This window comes from Podarcis vaucheri (assembly GCF_965113315.1).
Source record: "Podarcis vaucheri genome assembly, chromosome: 2".
NCBI classification, from domain to species: Eukaryota; Metazoa; Chordata; class Lepidosauria; order Squamata; family Lacertidae; genus Podarcis; species Podarcis vaucheri.
Genome location: NC_138760.1, coordinates 100,297,087 through 100,315,167, shown reverse-complemented (window position 1 = coordinate 100,315,167; position 18,081 = coordinate 100,297,087). Strand labels below are relative to the sequence as shown.

The following is an 18,081-nucleotide window of genomic DNA, read 5'->3' as shown; positions in this document are numbered from 1 at the left end:
CCATACACCCCTCTCCAACCAGCCCTCCTTGAGTGCTTTTGCCTGGGTAGAATGTGTTCTTGAACTCCCCTCGTTTGCCTGGATGGAGGATAGAGGGAATGTAGAGTTTGTGTAGAAAGTAGCCTATTGTGCAAAGATAAAATAGGCATCGATTGCTCCATCCACTTTTCTGTCTGGCTCGGCCAACCACTGCCATGCGGCCCCTGGAAAGTTGCCCAGGGGAGAATGTGGCCCTTGCACTGGAAAAGGTTATTCACTCCTGGTGTAGCAGCTCAGATTTTTTTATTTTTATTTTTGGTAGGGTAGAAACTAAAGCAAGGCAATAATATGAAAGTCATGTTTTGCTTCAGGAGAAGTTAAAATATTAAACAGAGAATGGTACGGCAAATCACTGTTACTTGTGGAGCAGAAGCACCAACTGCATCTACCGTTTCTTTGTGGTCACAGTAATTCTCTTAAGGTGCAATCCTATACACAAGAAGTTGGTGTAAAGCAAGGCAGTATAAGTTAAGCCCCAAACCCCATTCAGCAGAAGGGCTGCTGCTGTTCTGACTACGCTCAGCAAAGGGAAACCAAGCCTTTAAAATAGTGTCCTATGTGGGGTGAACAGGTCATGTGAACAAGCTAAATGGGCTTAGGATGCAACCTAAGTCTGGTCCTGCCCCCAGAATACCCTCTTTTGGAGCCTTATACTGGCCTCGGTTCAGCCAGATTCAACTCAGCCAAGATGAGCAACTTATGCCAGCTTATCTGTGGCTGAGCTGGACTTGACACTGGCTGCACTGGAGATCCACTGCATCCTAAACTGCTCATCCCTGCAGATCTTGCCATTAATTTGCCCCTTAAGATGCCTTCTAGAGTAGCCCTCTAGAAGGCATCTTACACAGGGCATCTTCACTTGGTCATAATTTGTCAATAACCAGGTAAAGCTGGTGAATTTTGAAGGCTGCCCTGTGTATCCTTGGAAATGTTAAGTTCATGGCATTGTCCTTGATTTTCTCTCCCCGTTCCCCAGAGTTACTTTTCTCTTTCATTTGTCAGGCAAAGTAGCGTTCATTTGGGTAAACAAGAGAAATCCCGAGTCAACTGAGGGTAAAGATTACAGGCATCATAACAGGAGGAAAAGTGGAAGAATTTTGCACTTGTGCAACATCTGTCAAAAACTGGAAAACTGCCAGCATCTGCTCTTTAAAAAACAAGAAAAAAACTATTCAGACATATATGAAATTTGATGGTCAGTTAGTCATTTGTTTCAAATTAAACTTTGGTAACATCATTTTCTGTTTTAACAGCACTGCTGAGGGAAAAGGAAAAAAAGTAAATCTCCAAGGAGAGATGGGACTTCTGCCCTTGTAATAAAAAAAAGTGTTACTTAGCTGACAAGTTAAATGTTGCCTATTGCTATGAGTGAAGCCGGGATTCTAAATGGAATAGTCCAGCAAAACTACTTTTACACATTTGGGCAGAACTAACGAACAAAATGCCCATTTAGTTTCCCCTGTAGCTGTGAGGATTTGACGGATTAATTCCTTTTTATCTTATTCCTGAGCTAATTGTTTCAGACTAACAATGTCGTTCAAAGTGCTATGACTCTGATCATTTTTTATCTTATTCTGAATGTATAAAGTGAAAAAATGCTTTGGGAAGCAATTTTAAAAATACATTTCCATTAACCATATCCCATTTCAAGTGACAAATGGATCTTTTAATCAACTCCCAAGAACTTTGCAGTCAATTGCTTTGAACATTTTTTAACAACACTGTTGTGTCTTTAATAGTTGAAGATTGTATAAATTGCCTCCTGTCTATAATTATTTTTTTAATTATTAAAAGACAAAAGTTATTCTAATTTCTTAGGTAAAAGAAATGAGACAACTTATGAACATAAAGCTATGTAAGCATTATAAAATATACCTAAGGGTAAATGTTTAGTGTTTAAAATAGTATTTAACAGAATTTACCATTCTTTTCTTAAAACTAATCTCTCTTTTGTGGGCTGCAGTGTTAATGTTGTGAAAGGCCTCGTTAAAATGCAACATATATTATATACTCTGAATTTTCATTCAGAGTATTATGTTCAGAGCCCAAATGGTGATGCCATGTTATATACAACAGGCACAATCCTCTAGACAGTATATACACTCTGAACTTTATTGTAGGCCTTTGATTCAAGGCAGCCCATTTAATTTTTAGAGCAGGAGCAAACTACTTCTGTAAAGTGGTTTATGAGGATGGAACCATTCATTCATTCACATATTCAACCTATTCCCTGTCTGTCGCCATTTAGATAAATTCAATACAGGTTAAAAACAGAGATAAATCAAGTAAAATTACACTAAATCCAATACAAATATATTGGGGCTGGTTATAACCCATAGAAAAAGAACAGGGGGGTTAGACTTTTCTCACAGTCCTGTCTCTGAATCGAGAAAGTTGGAAAAGAGTTTAATGAGTTTGAGCTTGCATTAACCCCTTGTTACAGTTTATGATATCTTAACTTTACATACAAATCCTGTGGAAAGTTTTGAAAAAAATAAAAGAATATGGCATTATCAGGGATGGAGATCTGCAGCCTACTGCAGAGTCAAATCTTCCCCCTCTACTTTTCATGCCTTCCATAATTCCTGTTGATATGGTCAGCAGCCCTTAGATGTCCAGCATCACGACCACTGGCATGGCAATTCCAATGGTTATGGCTTATATGAGGTACATTCACAAGGAGGTAACATAATTATAACTGGAGATTTGGGGCATCAAATGCATGAATTTGTGGCAGATGGTTTTTTACTATTTCAGAATAATGTGAAGTCAGCTCAGACCTTTCCCTCTCCAAAAATACCTTCTTCACATTCCACCATCTTTTGTTGAATTACAAAACTGATGGGAACTGAAATTGTCAGATTCTTTTCAGAGTTACTGCTCACAATACTACGCAGGATGAGTAGTATGCCAAACGCACTGTATGCCAAACAAACTCTTCACATTGTAATGGAAATGATTTACTCAGCAAGTTTCTTCCAGGACGTATGATACAAAGACTGTAAGAAGTGATACACTGGGCCCCTTGTGAAGTAACACTGCTCTGCTGTAAAACAGTGAAAACTGACAGGGAGGTTTGTAACAGCGAGCATAACCTCACAGCCTCCTTGTTAAAATGCACAGGGGATTTACAAGTTCCCACAAGTATATCTACAGCAATTCCTTAACTGTCTGTTTCAGGACAGAACTGCCAGTTTTACATAGTGTCCCAAAGGAAAACCAAAAGGAAAGTTGAAGTTCAGTCAATGAACTCAGGCCTCTGAGGAATACAATAACTTGTTGCTACATATACAAAATATTACAGCAAATGTGAGGTCAGAATCTTTGGTAGGAGACCAAAAATTGTTTTTCCCCCCAGAACTCTGAGGGCAGTTTTCAAAAAGGCATCACTCCTTACAGTGTGTACACTCATCCACTGTTTACCTCTCATACATAGGTTTTACACACCCCAAACCTGCAGTCTGTTTAACCAGAGATAAGCGAACAAAAGATATGAACGTATACACCAATGAAAATTATTAGCGTCTTTCACAACACTTTCAACTCTGTGTCGAGATATGAAAAACCTATATTAAAAAATCAATTGTTGTGACATTGATGAAACTCAATTACCTAGTACAATTTACTTACTTTGTAAAGCCAGTTTAAATAGGATATTATTTCCTTCGAAGTTCTTCCACAGCTTGGAATGTAAAACAAAGGTCTGCACATGCAGAGGTAATTATTTTAAAGTGTATTGCAACTGGAGGCTCAGATGTCCTTGGTGGCTAGGAGTGCCTATTTCCAGCTCCAGCTCGTTCACCAGTGATGGTCTCTTTTGGAAAGAGAGGACTTGGCCATTGTACTCTGGTACAATGGTACCAATCTGGTAACTTTCTGATTGGATTATTGCCTCTATACAGTACAGTGGTACCTCGCAAGATGAATGCCTTGGAAGACGAAAAACTCGCAAGACGAATGCCTCGGAAGACGAAAAACTCGCAAGACGAAAGAGTTTTTCGTTTTTTGAGTTGCTTCGCAAGACGAATTTCCCTATGGGCTTGCTTCGCAAGACGAAAACGTCTTGCAAGTTTGTTTCCTTTTTCTTAAAACTGCTTGAAGAGGTGCAGTTGCGACTTGACCATGCTTCGCAAGACAAAAAATTCGCAAGACGAAAAAACTCGCAGAATGAATTAATTTCGTTCAATAGGCTATCCCCGAAGACCACTCTGAAGCTTCAGGTGGACCAAAATGCAGTGAGCAGGGTTCCATTTTGAACTTCTTTTAACCCACGTATTACAAGAACTGCATTGGTTGCCAATTTATCTCTGGGCCCAATTCAAGGTGTTCAAAGCCTTAAATGACAGACGCCTCAAATATCTTAAGCACCATCTCCTTCCCTGCAGACCCACTTAGGTGTTATGATTGACAGAGGAGGGCTTTTAGGTAGTTCCAATACCCAAAGAACTACAGGGAGTGGCGGCCCTTGAGAGCACCTAAACTGGAGGCAGATAAATTGTAGAATTTCCTCCTCACAGAGGCGAGTCTGGACATCTTCACTGTATTGTTTTGGTCAGGTACTAAAGCTGAACCTCTTTACCCTCAGCCTTTGATAGCTGAGATGTGTTTTCATGTCTACCTCTATTCTTGGATTTAAACTGCATTTGTTCTTATTTAAATTGCATTGCTTTTTCATTTAAATACTGTTATCTGATTTTAAATTATACAACCATGCTATTGTAACTAGCCCTTCACTTGACACTGAAGGGCAGATAATAAATCACAAACTAAAATAATAAAAACCAATAACATAGTTCAATTTGTAGACATGACTTACTGCTCAAGAGGTGCTAAGTAAACAGCTGCAGCGGGAAACTTTCAAGACTTCAAAAATTGATGGGCAGGCCCAGGGAAGCTATCAAGGGGTTAAAAGGCTTTGTAGCCCAGGAGCTTATCTGATGAAGCTCTAGAAACCTCCCCAGTGCAAGGGCCAATATCATGTGCAAAAGCTTTTATTACAGGTTCTGCATTGTTTCCCCATAGTTATGGCTTATTTATCACTTGGCTAATCACAAACAGACAAAAACGTATCAGTTTAATAAAGTGAAACCAATATTACAAGTCAGTTTAGTATTTTTGGAGAAAAGACACCCCCAAAAGTTCTTTAAAACACATATACTTGAGATTTCAAAATTAACGGAATTCACCCATCATTAGATACTGGTTGCCTTCTTTTCTTCGACAGATATCCTGACTAATACCTGTCCAAATAGTTATTGGAGAGTTTTGTTTTCAAAAAGGAGGGGGAAACTATCTTCAAATTGTCTCTTCCTGCACAAGCATTTCAGTGAACGAACAGCTTTCTAGTGTGGGTGTTAGTAAGATCCCATCTGTAGATTACGAAATGATTTTCACCTTTCACCATGTATTTTTTTTTTTGGGATTGCAGTGCTTAGTAATATCATCCTGCTTTTTTGTATCAGCTTCTGTTTGGCACCTCACACAAGAGTTTTCTGAAGAAGTCCAAAGCTTAAAAGTCAGTGCACATATTCACACATGATGTTATTAGGTAGATGATTGACAGCCATCTATCTATAGGAACACATGGCAAAAAGATATGCCACTGTCTGTTGCTTACAGATAACTCCCCAAAACATTTTAAAAGGCAAGTGGAATTTGTATTAGGGATACTTATGCTCTAAATATGTTAATGGAAACCTAGGGCACAAAGCACTAAGTATTAGAATGGATTCACTTAAACTAACTCAGGCCCACTGACTTAAGTGTCAAAAGCAAGTGCACTTGATATAGAATGATTGGCACTTAACATAGAGGACTGGCAATTACAGCTCTAGTGGCCTGCATGTTTCAAAACATTCATGCAATTAAACTCTATCTTATTTAATTTCAAAGGGGAAAAAACCTGTCAAAAATGAAAGGATCAAATGAAAGGGAAGAGACAAAGATGGAGAAATCAGAATGCTGGAAGACCATTTAAAACCAAGACAATATAAGCTCAGCTAGAATGTATACAGGAAGTTAGGAAAGTACAAGCAAGATGAAGAGTACACCAATCTCCACCTGCTGATTTTTGCTGCTGAGACGAGATGAGCCATGGGGAAAAAACCTGCAGGTTGAACACTAACACCAGCAGTGTTTCCACATGCAGTATCCAGCGTCAGGCTGCTATGGGGGTAAAGTGGGGCAGGGCGGCAGATAACAGCTTCCCATGCATCTGTTGAGGTTCCTTTAATTGCTGTTAAGGAAAATCTGGTGCATGTGCTTCCCTTATCTTGCAGGTCTTGTGATTTAGTGTTTGAAGGTCGCTGAACTGACAACCAGCCAAGTAGGTCACTGTGACCTGGCAACTGGTGTGGTCATTCTTGGGTATATTAAGAGGGGGCTATACATTGCCTCTTTGCTTCACTGCAAGGAAGCTCCGCCAGATTGATACTGAACTCTGTGCTGTATGTATGCTTTGAGGTGCCCTTGCTTTGCATTTGAAGCCTGCACCTTCTACTAGGGATCCAGTGGAAGCCTGTATATAGTGAAACTGGAGAGTTGGAGTTGGTCTCAATTTCTTCCAGCAGAAAACTGCACTGCCACGAACCTACACGCTTGGGGAGCTGCACTCGTTTGGCACATGCCATAGGTCAACACCTACATGGGCCAGTTCCTCTGGGATGGGCCCAGTGCAACCCTGGAGCTGCAAAGTTAACAAGCAGCAGCATCTGATGGCCAGAGATAGCCAGCAGGGCTTAAGATAAGGCTTTTGAAACAGAAGTTTGCCCTGCTGTTTCTGCCAAGGGTTTGGTACTGCTCTCCTCCTGTAAACCAGCAAGGGGCCAAACACCCCTTATTCAGGAGATGAGACTGGGCTGGGCGTGAGACAATGAGAAACACTGCTGTTTCCACTTCCTACTTACAGGCTTCCACTTCCTGCTGGAAAGAGGATGTTGAATAAACACACAAGACGTAACCGGCTGTACTTCTGAATAAATAAGGTATACTATTCATTGTATCAAATTGTAGATTTCAACGGAAGTTTCATAAAGTTCAACAAAAAAAAGCAGAAGGCCCAGTAGATCAGTTCATTCTCTAGTCAGTTCATGCATAAGGTCCATACATGTATAAGTGTCTCTTCTACCTGTCTGTTCATAGAGTCCAATAATCCACATAAAGGGTTGTTACAGTTCCACAGAATCCTTTCACAAGTCTAAAACAAGGATTTCCGGAATATTAGCCTTGTTTCGCCATCCTAGGCTTCATCAGTAGAACAGGCTCATATGTAATATTACAGGATAGTGGATCTTATAGCATATATATGACTTGGTACAAGGCAGCTTCCTATATTCCTGTCTTGGAAGTTGTGAAATGGAAGGGTGGCTATAAAAGTTTAAAATGAACCAACCAATAAAGGCTGTACTTGGTGCCTGAACCGACACTAAGTACACCAAGTTTCAGTTACGAAACAAAGTCTACTTCATTATCTACAGGTTTTCTCCAAATATCCCCTTAAGTTGTCATCAATGTTTTTCACTTTACAACTTGCAGGAGACTGTAGCTCATTACAGACGTTGTCAATAAAACAACCTGTGACAATTTAAACTATACCAAATGAAGTAGGTCATGTCACTTTAATTATTCTTTATCAGCATTTGCCTTACACTCCTGAAAGATAAAATTTGTTTGGCACTCCTGAAAGATAAAACTCAGACCAGGTTCTGTAGAAATCAATATATTGGTGCCTAATATAGTGGGGGAAAGATTTAGTGGGGAGAAAGATTATCTTAAACAACCACACTAAGAAAATCAGCTATATCTACCTGTGATTGCTGTCTATGTTATGATTGGGTAACATGAAGATGCTGCTGGACTGCAGTTCCTATCACCCTTGATCATCCATCATACTGGTTGGGGGTGATGGATGTAGGCCTATCAACATCTGAAGGGTCACAGGTTTCCCACCCCTGGCCTATATTATATGTTGGCATCCATCTCTCTTGAGAGACAATGAAGCGTGCCTCCAGGGGTGAAGTCAAACAGCTGTATTAGGAACAGAGAAGGTACAAGTGTGGGCAGTGTGGATGTAAGTCCTGGGTTGCCCAGATGACAAGAACTCCCTCTTGGTCTCACTGATACGGTCCAAAGGAAAGCAGAGCAATATGTTTGGCAACAGCTTGGCTGCAGGAGTTGCCGGAAGGAGGCGTACAAGGTGCCATCCAACTGCCCTAGGGACAGGACTCTGGATTTGTGTAGGGTTTACTCCTTAGGCTTTTCTTCTCCTGAAGATTTGTTATTTTATTTATTATATGTATTGTATCTTATAAGCTTACAATGACTGAGAAAACTTGCAGATATTGGGGGGCGGGGGAAATTGTATCACAGAATATCCCACAAAGCCTTGTGTCTGTTGTATTGCACAAATGGACTTCTGTTTGTGGAGCTAATAACAGCTTATTTCTGAACTTTACTCATGCTAGCCATATTCCCAAATGAGCAGTGCAACACGTGATGAGCAAACATTCCTTTAACAACGCTGCAGCAGTTGCCATGAACAAGGAAGTACGGTATATTTTGTTCACAGAGGTGCATCAGCACAGTTGTGTGAGCTTCTGCCTCATAAGTTACACCAAATCATAAACCAATTTACAATAAAGTGACTTTTAATATAAACTGACCAGGATATTGCCAACTATATATTTATCAGGATATGTTTTCACACTTTGTGATCAAAAATAAAGTAAAATAAAATGCTGCACTAGCAGACCTATTTTGATCTTGATCTGGTGTTCAATAATTCACTATGTCTGGCTTGAATTCTGTTACTTAGTGGCATGGAATAATCTTTTTTTTTTTATAAATTTTTTATTAGTTTTACAAAAGTTTTTATAACAAACAAACATAAAAGAAAAACAGACAAACAAACAAATATAATTTCAAAATATCCTTTCATAGACTTCTTTCCTCGGACTTCCCCATACCTCCCCTTTCTGCATCCTCATGTCCAAATTTTATAGCAACTTATAAATGTTCTTTCCCATCCTAATTCATCATAGTCCTTTCTTAATCTGATCTTATATTACTGCAACCCTTTCTCTCTGTAAAATCTCGACATTCTAAGCTTCATCAAGTTTATAATAGTTCTTAAGATAAATCTTAAATTTCTTCCAGTCTTCTTCCGCAGTCTCCTTTCCCTGGTCACGAATTCTGCTCGTCATTTCCGCCAATGTCATATAGTCAATCACTTTCATCTGCCATTCTTCCAAGGTGGGTAAATCTTGTGTCTTCCAATACTTTGCGATCAGTATTCTTGCTGCTGTTGTTGCATACATGAAAAAAGTTCTATCCTTTTTTGGCACCAATTGGCCGACAATGCCCAAGAGAAAGGCCTCTGGTTTCTTAAGGAAGGTATATTTAAATACCTTTTTCATTTCATTATATATCATCTCCCAGAAAGCCTTAATCTTCGGGCATGTCCACCAAAGATGATAAAAAGTACCTTCAGTTTCCTTACATTTCCAACATTTGTTATCAGGCAAATGGTAAATTTTTGCTAGCTTAACTGGGGTCATGTACCACCTATAGACCATTTTCATAACATTTTCCTTTAAAGCACTACATGCCGTAAATTTAATACCAGTGTTCCACAACCTTTCCCAGTCAGCAGACATAATATTATGACCAATATCCTGTGCCCACTTAATCATAACTGATTTAACTGTTTCGTCTTGTGTATTCCATTTCAACAGCAAGTTATACATTCTTGACAAGTTCTTAGTATTGGGTTCTAACAATTCTGTCTCAAGTTTTGATTTTTCCACCTGGAAGCCAATTTTCCTGTCTTGTTTGAAAACCTCCATTATTTGATAATAGTGGAGCCAATCTTGTACTTTGGGTTTTAGTTTTTCATGGCTCTTTAATTTCAGTTTCTCTCCATCCTGTTCTAAGATCTCACAATACTTTGGCCATCCGTCCTCCATATTAACTTTCTTGTGGGCCTTAGCCTCTAAGGGTGACAACCATCTAGGGGTTTTGTTTTCCAACAGATCTTTATATCTCATCCAAACATTGAACAACGCTTTCCTTACAATATGATTTTTAAAGGCACTATGCACTTTGATTTTGTCATACCATAAATATGCATGCCAGCCAAATGCATTATTGAAACCTTCTAAGTCCAAGATATCTGTATTCTCGAGGAGCATCCACTCTTTCAGCCAGCAGAATGCTGCTGCTTCATAGTACAATTTTAAGTCCGGCAGGGCAAATCCCCCTCTTTCTTTTGCATCTGTTAATATTTTATATTTTATTCTGGGCTTTTTGCCCTGCCAGACAAATTTCGCAATATCTTTCTGCCACCTCTTGAAACAGTCCATCTTGTCAATAATCTGCAAAGTTTGAAATAAAAATAACATTCTAGGCAATACATTCATCTTAATCACTGCAATTCGGCCTAACATTGACAATCTCAAATTTGACCATATTTCTAGATCTTTTTTAATTTCTGACCAGCATTTTTCATAATTATCCTTATACAGATTCAAATTTTTAGATGTTAAATTAACCCCTAGATATTTCACCTTCTTAACCACCGTCAGACCTGTCTCTTCTTGAAACTTATTCTTTTCCATATCTGTTAGGTTTTTCCCTAAGACTTTAGTTTTTTGTTTATTCAATTTAAATCCGGCTACCTGCCCAAATTGTTGGATTATTTCCAACACTCTTTTTGTACTAGTGTTTGGCTCCTGCAAAGTCAATACAAGGTCATCTGCGAACGCTCTTAACTTATAGTGTTTAGTTCCGACCTGTACACCTTTAACTTGCTGGTCATCTCTAATCATGTTCAGCAACACCAATAACAGCTTATTTCTGAACTTTACTCATGCAAGCCATGTTCCCAAATGAGCAGTGCAACACGTGATGAGCAAACATTCCTTTAACAACGCTGCAGCAGCTGCCATGAACAAGGAAGTACGGTATATTTTGTTCACAGAGGTGCATCAGCACAGTTGTGTGAGCTTCTGCCTCATAAGTTACACCAAATCATAAACCAATTTACAATAAAGTGACTTTTAATATAAACTGACCAGGATATTGCCAACTATATATTTATCAGGATATGTTTTCACACTTTGTGATCAAAAATAAAGTAAAATAAAATGCTGCACTAGCAGACCTATTTTGATCTTGATCTGGTGTTCAATAATTCACTATGTCTGGCTTGAATTCTGTTACTTAGTGGCATGGAATAATCTTATGGTCCCCATGGTAAATATAATTTAAGAAAAACGTATTATGCTTAAAAAGAAAACATTTGATGTCCATATGTTTGGAAATCTCACCTAATCTATTTTTAGATATGTGGTCCTGACTAATGTGCAAAAAAAAAGAAACAGAAAACCAGCGAGCACTTTTTAAGACGCTAAGCTTCTGTAGGCCTTAAAATCCATTATGACTTTTAGAGTGTAATCCAAACTCCCTTCCCCCAACAGCTGGTGGGGTTTTGCAGAATATTTGGGCTACCCCAATATCTGTAGCCCTGCCACGCTTGGCAGCCATGATGAAAGATGGGAAGGGAAAGACAAGCAGACCAACCCAGGCCTGATCGCTTTGCTAGCTACAGGCTGGTGCAGCAATCAACCCCATTGCCAACACAGGACCAGCTCTGGATCTAGTGGATCCAAGGCTAGCTCAGCCCACCCCACTCCTGGAATGCCCAGTTTCAGGGCTTTTTGCTGGGTTCTGTCTGTGGATAGGCCACTGACAAAACTCTTGCCTGTCCATTCAGCAGGCAGAAGGTGGGAGCACAAAAAAAGGGGGGAGCCTCATTCTTTTTGCTAGATTTGCCACTGCTTGTTTTGAAGTGGTGGCAAGCATTTTAGATTCAAGTAACCTGAAGGGGGAAACAGTTTGCATTTCTGAAACCAGTAAGAATAAACTTAATAAACTTATTTAGATGAAAGCCCCTGTCCCCCCCCCTCACGAAGAAGGAATAACTAGCACAGGGCCTCCCAAGCCAGTTTTGCACCGCAGCATTGAGGAGGGGGCTTAAAGCCCCCCCCCTTAAATCCCAATCCAAAATGTCCCATTCCACCTATTTACCATGGGAGGAAATTTCCCACCCCCTTCAATTCCATCTATTTGTTTATTTAATAAAAATCAGCACACACGGACGAAAGACACAAATGATGCCAAATTAGGTCATGCCTAATTTGATTCTGAAATGCATGCTTTCAGAGCAGCATAGGCCAATGCAAACACCGATAGTCTGACTTCATAGCATGAATAACATTTCCTCCTGAATATACTGCAACCATTCAGTATTTGTCTTTATTTTTTTTACTGCCAGAGAAGAGTACTAATATTTCCAAACATTTCTTACCTCCAGAATGAGTTGATGGCCCGCACAGCAGAACAACCCCTTGTCCTTCTCGTACAGACACAGTGCTTCTCATTTTTGTCTTTAAGTTTTCAAGATCTGTTTATTTTATTTTTCCAAAAGAAGGGAAATAAACGTGTTAGCAAACAGATATCAACAAAAGGAGCAAGGTTTTTGTTTCAGTACCTTTTGTCCTAAAAATGGTAGTTTCCCCATTAATTTCAATGAGATAATTGGTCATGGGGAGCCAATTCCATATGAAATGCTTCTACAGAATGTCCATTATTACCAGGGGTGTTTCCAAGGGTCATCAGTCATTGTTTCGGTATAAGAGCAAACCTCAGCAAGTCACAACGCTTGCCTTTCCTTCTTCCCGCTTCCGCTCATTCACTTATTTAGCTAGGTGCGGCAGGATGTGGTGATGGTAGTGGCAAAGCGGTAAGGGAGTCTCTCCTTCCTCCCCTTCTTCCTTCTCCCTACCACCTAGAACACTGCTATGACATCATTCTGGGCACCTGGAGCTTCCCCAGAACACTTAATATTAACATATTAACATATTATATTAACATGTTAACATATTAACATCAGGAACCCAGGAAAATTACCGTACTTATTCGTATATAAGACAAGCTTTTTTTACTCTAAAATAATATTCAAAATCGGGGCTCGTCTTATACATGGATAGTGCAGAGGGGGGATGGGCAATTGGTTGCAGCCGCGAGCAGGAGCTTGTCAGTGGCGATTGGGTAGCTGATTGGTGGCTGCAACAAGATATGCCTTGGATTGGCTGTTGCTGCGGCGACTGGGTGGGTGATTTTTGGATGTGGCAAGGGCGTGCGCTTGCCGGCTGCTGCTGGTGAGCGGGCAGACGCCTCTTTGCTTCTGTGACATGTGCGGTTGGCAGCGTTTGTCAGTCTGGTGAGTGATTTTTGGCATTCTTCCCCCCAAAAAGCTCAACAACTCTAGGCTATCTCCCCCCATTTTTTAAAATTTGAGTCAGTGGTACAGTGGTACCTTGGGTTACATACGCTTCAGGTTACAGACTCCACTAACCCAGAAATAGTGCTTCAGGTTAAGAACAGAAATTGGGCTTCGGCGGCGCGGCGGCAGCAGGAGGCCCCCATTAGCTAAAGTGGTGCTTCAGGTTAAGAACAGTTTCAGGTTAAGTACGGATCTCCGGAACGAATTAAGTACTTAACCTGAGGTACCACTGTATTTCCTGGGCATACTGCAGTTTAGTTGCTTTCCTGCTATGGTTGGGAATGGTTTTATGTCTGCTTATATTTTAATATTGTATTCAACAAGTTCTACTTGGGAGTAGACCCACTGAAATTAACATGGGCCAGCCAGGTCTATTAACTTCAGTGGGTCTACTCTGAGTAGGACTAGCACAGCATACAACAATGTGTCATTTTAGAGAGAGAGAGAGCACACATATGCATTTTAAAAAGTTATAATGCTTTAACATAAATTAGTATAGGATACAAGTGGGGGGTGGGGAGTAGGACAGGCCAGATATAAATTGATAGGGGAAAAATAAGTTATTTCAAAATATGGACTATGGTGCTCAGCTGAACAGCCTAGGCACTCATAAGGATTAAAGGACCAAGCCAGCTATTTTCCTAAAATACCTCTATAGTGCATTTCTCATCTAGATGTCTCCATATACAGTGGTGCCTCGCAAGACGAAATTAATTCGTTCCGCAAGTCTCTTCGTCTTGCGAGTTTTTCGTCTTGCGATGCACGGTTTCCCATAGGAATGCATTGAAAATCAATTAATGCGTTCCTAGGGAAACCGCCTTCAGACCAGGTCCAGGGACAGTCTGTCCCCGGACCTCTTCTGAAGGCTGGGGGGGGGGGGACAAGGGCTTTTGTTCCCACCCCCAGCATTTTAAAAAACCCCGGGACAGCGGAGGACTTCTCCGCTGTCTGGGGCGATTTAAAAGCCCCTGGGAAGGCAGGCAGGGGGGGACAAAGACTTTTGCCCCCCGCCAGCCTTCAGAAGAGGTCCTGGACCTCTTCTGAAGGCGGGCGGGGGGCGAAAGTCTTTGCTCCCCCCCGCCTGCCTTCAAAAGCCCTCCAGGACAGGCAGGCAGGGGGGAGCAAAGACTTTCGCCCCCCCGCCCGCCTTCAGAAGGTGTTCCCGCCCCCCCGCCCAGCTTCGGAGCAGCGTTCCGAAGCCGGTTGGCGGGGGCAGGTGTTCCCTCCCCCCCGCCCGGCTTTGGAGCACCGGGAGAAGCGATCTCCCCGCAGCCCCTTGCTTCAAAAGAGGTCCGGGGGCAGCGGGGAAGAAGCGCTGCGCTTCCCGCTGTCCCCGGACCTCTTTTGAAGCAAGGGGCGGTGGGGAGAAGCGATCTCCACGCAGCCCCTTGCTTCAAAAGGGGTCCGGGGGCAGCGGGAAGCGCTTCCCGCTGTCCCCGGACCTGGGGCTGCGGGGAGAAGATCGCTTCTCCCCGCCGCCCCTTGCTTCAAAAGAGAAGACCCGCTGTCCTCGGGGCAAGCTTCGTTTTGCGAAGCAAGCCCATAGGGAAATTCGTCTTGCGAGGCAACTCGAAAACGAAAAAACCTTTCGTTTTGCGATTTTTTCGTCTCGCGAGGTGTTCGTCTTGCGGGGTACCACTGTATACTGCACATTCCCCATGTTTATTGGGGCATGTCACCCCATCATAGATACACTCATACAGCCTCTGTTTTCTCCAAATTATAAGCTAGAGTAAAGGGAGGTACATTCAATTCAGTCAGGTCAGAGAACTGCCAGGCAGCAACAGTTTCAACAGTCTGTATTTTTGTTTACAGTTATATAAAGCATAGCTACTCAGGTACAGATGTTCAATGATGCACCCAAAGGACACTTCAAAGTAAACTATCTTTCCAACAACACATAATGAAAATGGTGGAGTGACCAAAAATAGTTATTCTGTGCAATGTAAAGTCTTTCCCAACATTTTTTAAAAAGCAACAGCAGATGTTCACCGAAGCCACTTAAACAACAGTAATTTGGCATTTCAATGCCTCATTATTCTAAAGAACAAACTGTTGAATGCAATCACACCACTGCTGGTGTACTGCAACCTCATCCAGTTATTTTAAAGCTTTTAGAATAGCTAACTAAATAAATAACACATAAATAACACACTTGTGAGCTCTTGATAATAGGGTTAGTAAAATGCAAAGCATTACTAGTGTAATATATCATTTTAGCAAGCACTCTTAATTCCTTCATAGTTGCAGGTTTCATCTGGAATGCACAAATGCACAAAGCAAAGATGGAAACATATTTGATTATTTTTGATTCTTTAATACCTATTTTTCTATTAAAAATATCTCTAACCGGTACAGAAAACAGAAGCAACAACAGACAACTTATTAATATTTTATTTCTTTAATTTGTATGCCACCCTATACCCAGAGGTCTCAGGGCAGTTCACAGTACAAAATCAAAATATAAAACCACAAAATACACAATCAAAATAAAAACAACCTAATTTGCCCCAACCAGCCCCCTCCAATTTTAAAGGGCATAGGATGTCAATTAACTCAACCAAAGGCCTAGATAAAAAGGAATGTTTTTGCCTGGTGCCTAAAGGTATATAATGAAAATATTAGAAATATACACAGTTACATATAGAAAGCTATGTTGAAACAAAGTTACGAATATATAAAAATTGGTATCAATTCATTTTCCTTCTAAAACTCTCCCTCTCAGCCTTTGGGTTCTCACCCTGGGTCCAACAAACTCTTAGCTCTTCCACAAAAATCTGACAATGAGAAGAGTACCTGGAAACAGTGGACATCACCCTAGTCTCTCACTCTAGACTTGCTTTTTATGGGCAGGTGGATGGGACTTCCTCAGGCTGCCCACAGCTGTGTCCAATTCAGCTGCACTCTCCACACCCAGTTCCAGGTACAGCAGGATGGGAAGAGGACCTCATTCCACTCACAGCTCTTTCTTCACCCTCTGTCCTCTCCTCCTCCCCCAGCTGCCTGTGATTCCCTGATCAAACTTTTGTACCTGTGTGCAACTGTCCTAGTTTCCCCCTTCTGTGCAGGGCAGTGTTTCTTTCCAAATACATATTTCCCTAAGGATGTTGTCATGCTGCAATTTGCATGGTCACCAACAGGTGACACTGTAAATTACAGCACGATGGCAAACTAGGGTCTCAGACCTGCTGGGTTATCACAGCAGCATCAGAAGGAGGAGGAACCAGAGGCAGACAGGAGGTGGTTGAGGCTGGTGAGCAGCAGAGGCCAGGAAGTGGAAGTTGGGAGAAGTCTAAAAGGAGAGGATTGGGTTGTTTTGGAGAGCTTGGGTAGGGGAGGTTTTGGAAAAGAGAATGGGGAGGGAGCAGCTTTCGAGAGGAGTATAGGGAGCAGGTAGTTTTGTCAAGGACTATGGGAAGGGCTTCTATTAAGCCTTTGGAGATGGAAGGTGTGGCTTTGGTGAGAAGCCCCCTTGAGATGAGTCTCATTGGCATCTTCCCAACACTGGGCAACCTGCAACATCCAGCATGCCCTTCCCCATACCCAAACTCCCTCTCTGTCCAATGCGGCAGTCACAGTCCTTGCAAAATGCGAGAATAGTAATAATAATAATAAATTTTATTTATATCCCGCCCTCTTCAGCCGAAGCCGGGCTCTGGGCGGCTAACAACAATAAAACAGTACAAAAGTACAGCATAAACAACACTCTAAAATCATTCATTATAAAACTTTCCAAAATGTCTGATGTTTCCTGGGGGGGGGGTCACTGAAAGGTGGTCACTTTTCTTGGGATGTACAGTGGTACCTCTGGTTACGTACTTAATTCATTCCAGAGGTCCGTTCTTAACCTGAAACTGTTCTTAACCTGAAGCACCACTTTAGCTAATGGGGCCTCCCACTGCTACCGTGTTGCTGCCGCACGATTTATGTTCTCATCCTGAAGCAAAGTTCTTAACCCGAGGTACTATTTCTGGGTTAGCGGAGTCTGTAACCTGAAGCGTATATAACCTGAAGCATATGTAACCCGAGGTACCACTGTATCTAACTAGCAAACTAAATAATAAGTAGAACTATGGTGTGTAACCATGTTGTAACAGAAGAATATTTTTTATAGAATGGTCTCCTCTTACAGATGTATGACTAAAAATATATTATTATTTTAGCTCCAGCTCAGTTTTGGAATAAGGTGTTTGCTGAGATCAAGCAAACAACTGCTCTATCTTTCCACCTGGAAATTCAACCTGTATATGGAAACTGAATGGGACTTGAAAAGTAAATACTGTAATTTATCTCTCATCAGTTAACAGCAGCCCAGGCTCCATTGCCAAGTCCTAGAATATCTTCTATCTTAATAATTTGGATTGCTGGCACTCTAGGGTATGCCTCCATTTGTTTTAATTATGTTTTTATTGTTGCATAGTTAATTGATGCATGGTTCATTTTATGTTCTGTATCTGACCCTGATATCAACAGACAAAAACAGGTTATAAATATTTTAAAAAATGCAGAGTGATATCCAAACTCTGAGTGAGTGGACTTTTGCTCATACAATGATACTCCCCCGCTGCAGTTCACAGCACACAACTCTCTAGACAAGATTTTGATGGTGCGCAGGGGTTGATGGAGAAGAGGGGGAAACCTTGTAACATAAGCAGAAGTCTGTTGCAACATCAAGTGGGCCTCACTGAATGTCACCCAGT

The 18,081-nt window shown here is 41.2% G+C and overlaps 1 protein-coding gene across 2 annotated transcripts in view; it reads right to left on the bottom strand.

Moving 5' to 3' along the window:
* Nucleotides 1–18,081, bottom strand: part of LOC309524629 (contactin-3-like) — a 194,731-nt gene that overhangs the window by 78,545 nt on the left and 98,105 nt on the right. Inside the window, exon 3 of one of the 2 annotated variants that reach the window (XM_082209410.1) lies at nucleotides 12,404–12,499. The exons of the other annotated variant lie outside the window; for it this stretch is intronic. Within the exon in view, the coding sequence (XP_082065536.1) occupies nucleotides 12,404–12,499 (96 nt within the window). The remainder of the gene's footprint in view (nucleotides 1–12,403; nucleotides 12,500–18,081) is intronic. 2 annotated transcript variants of the gene reach the window in all.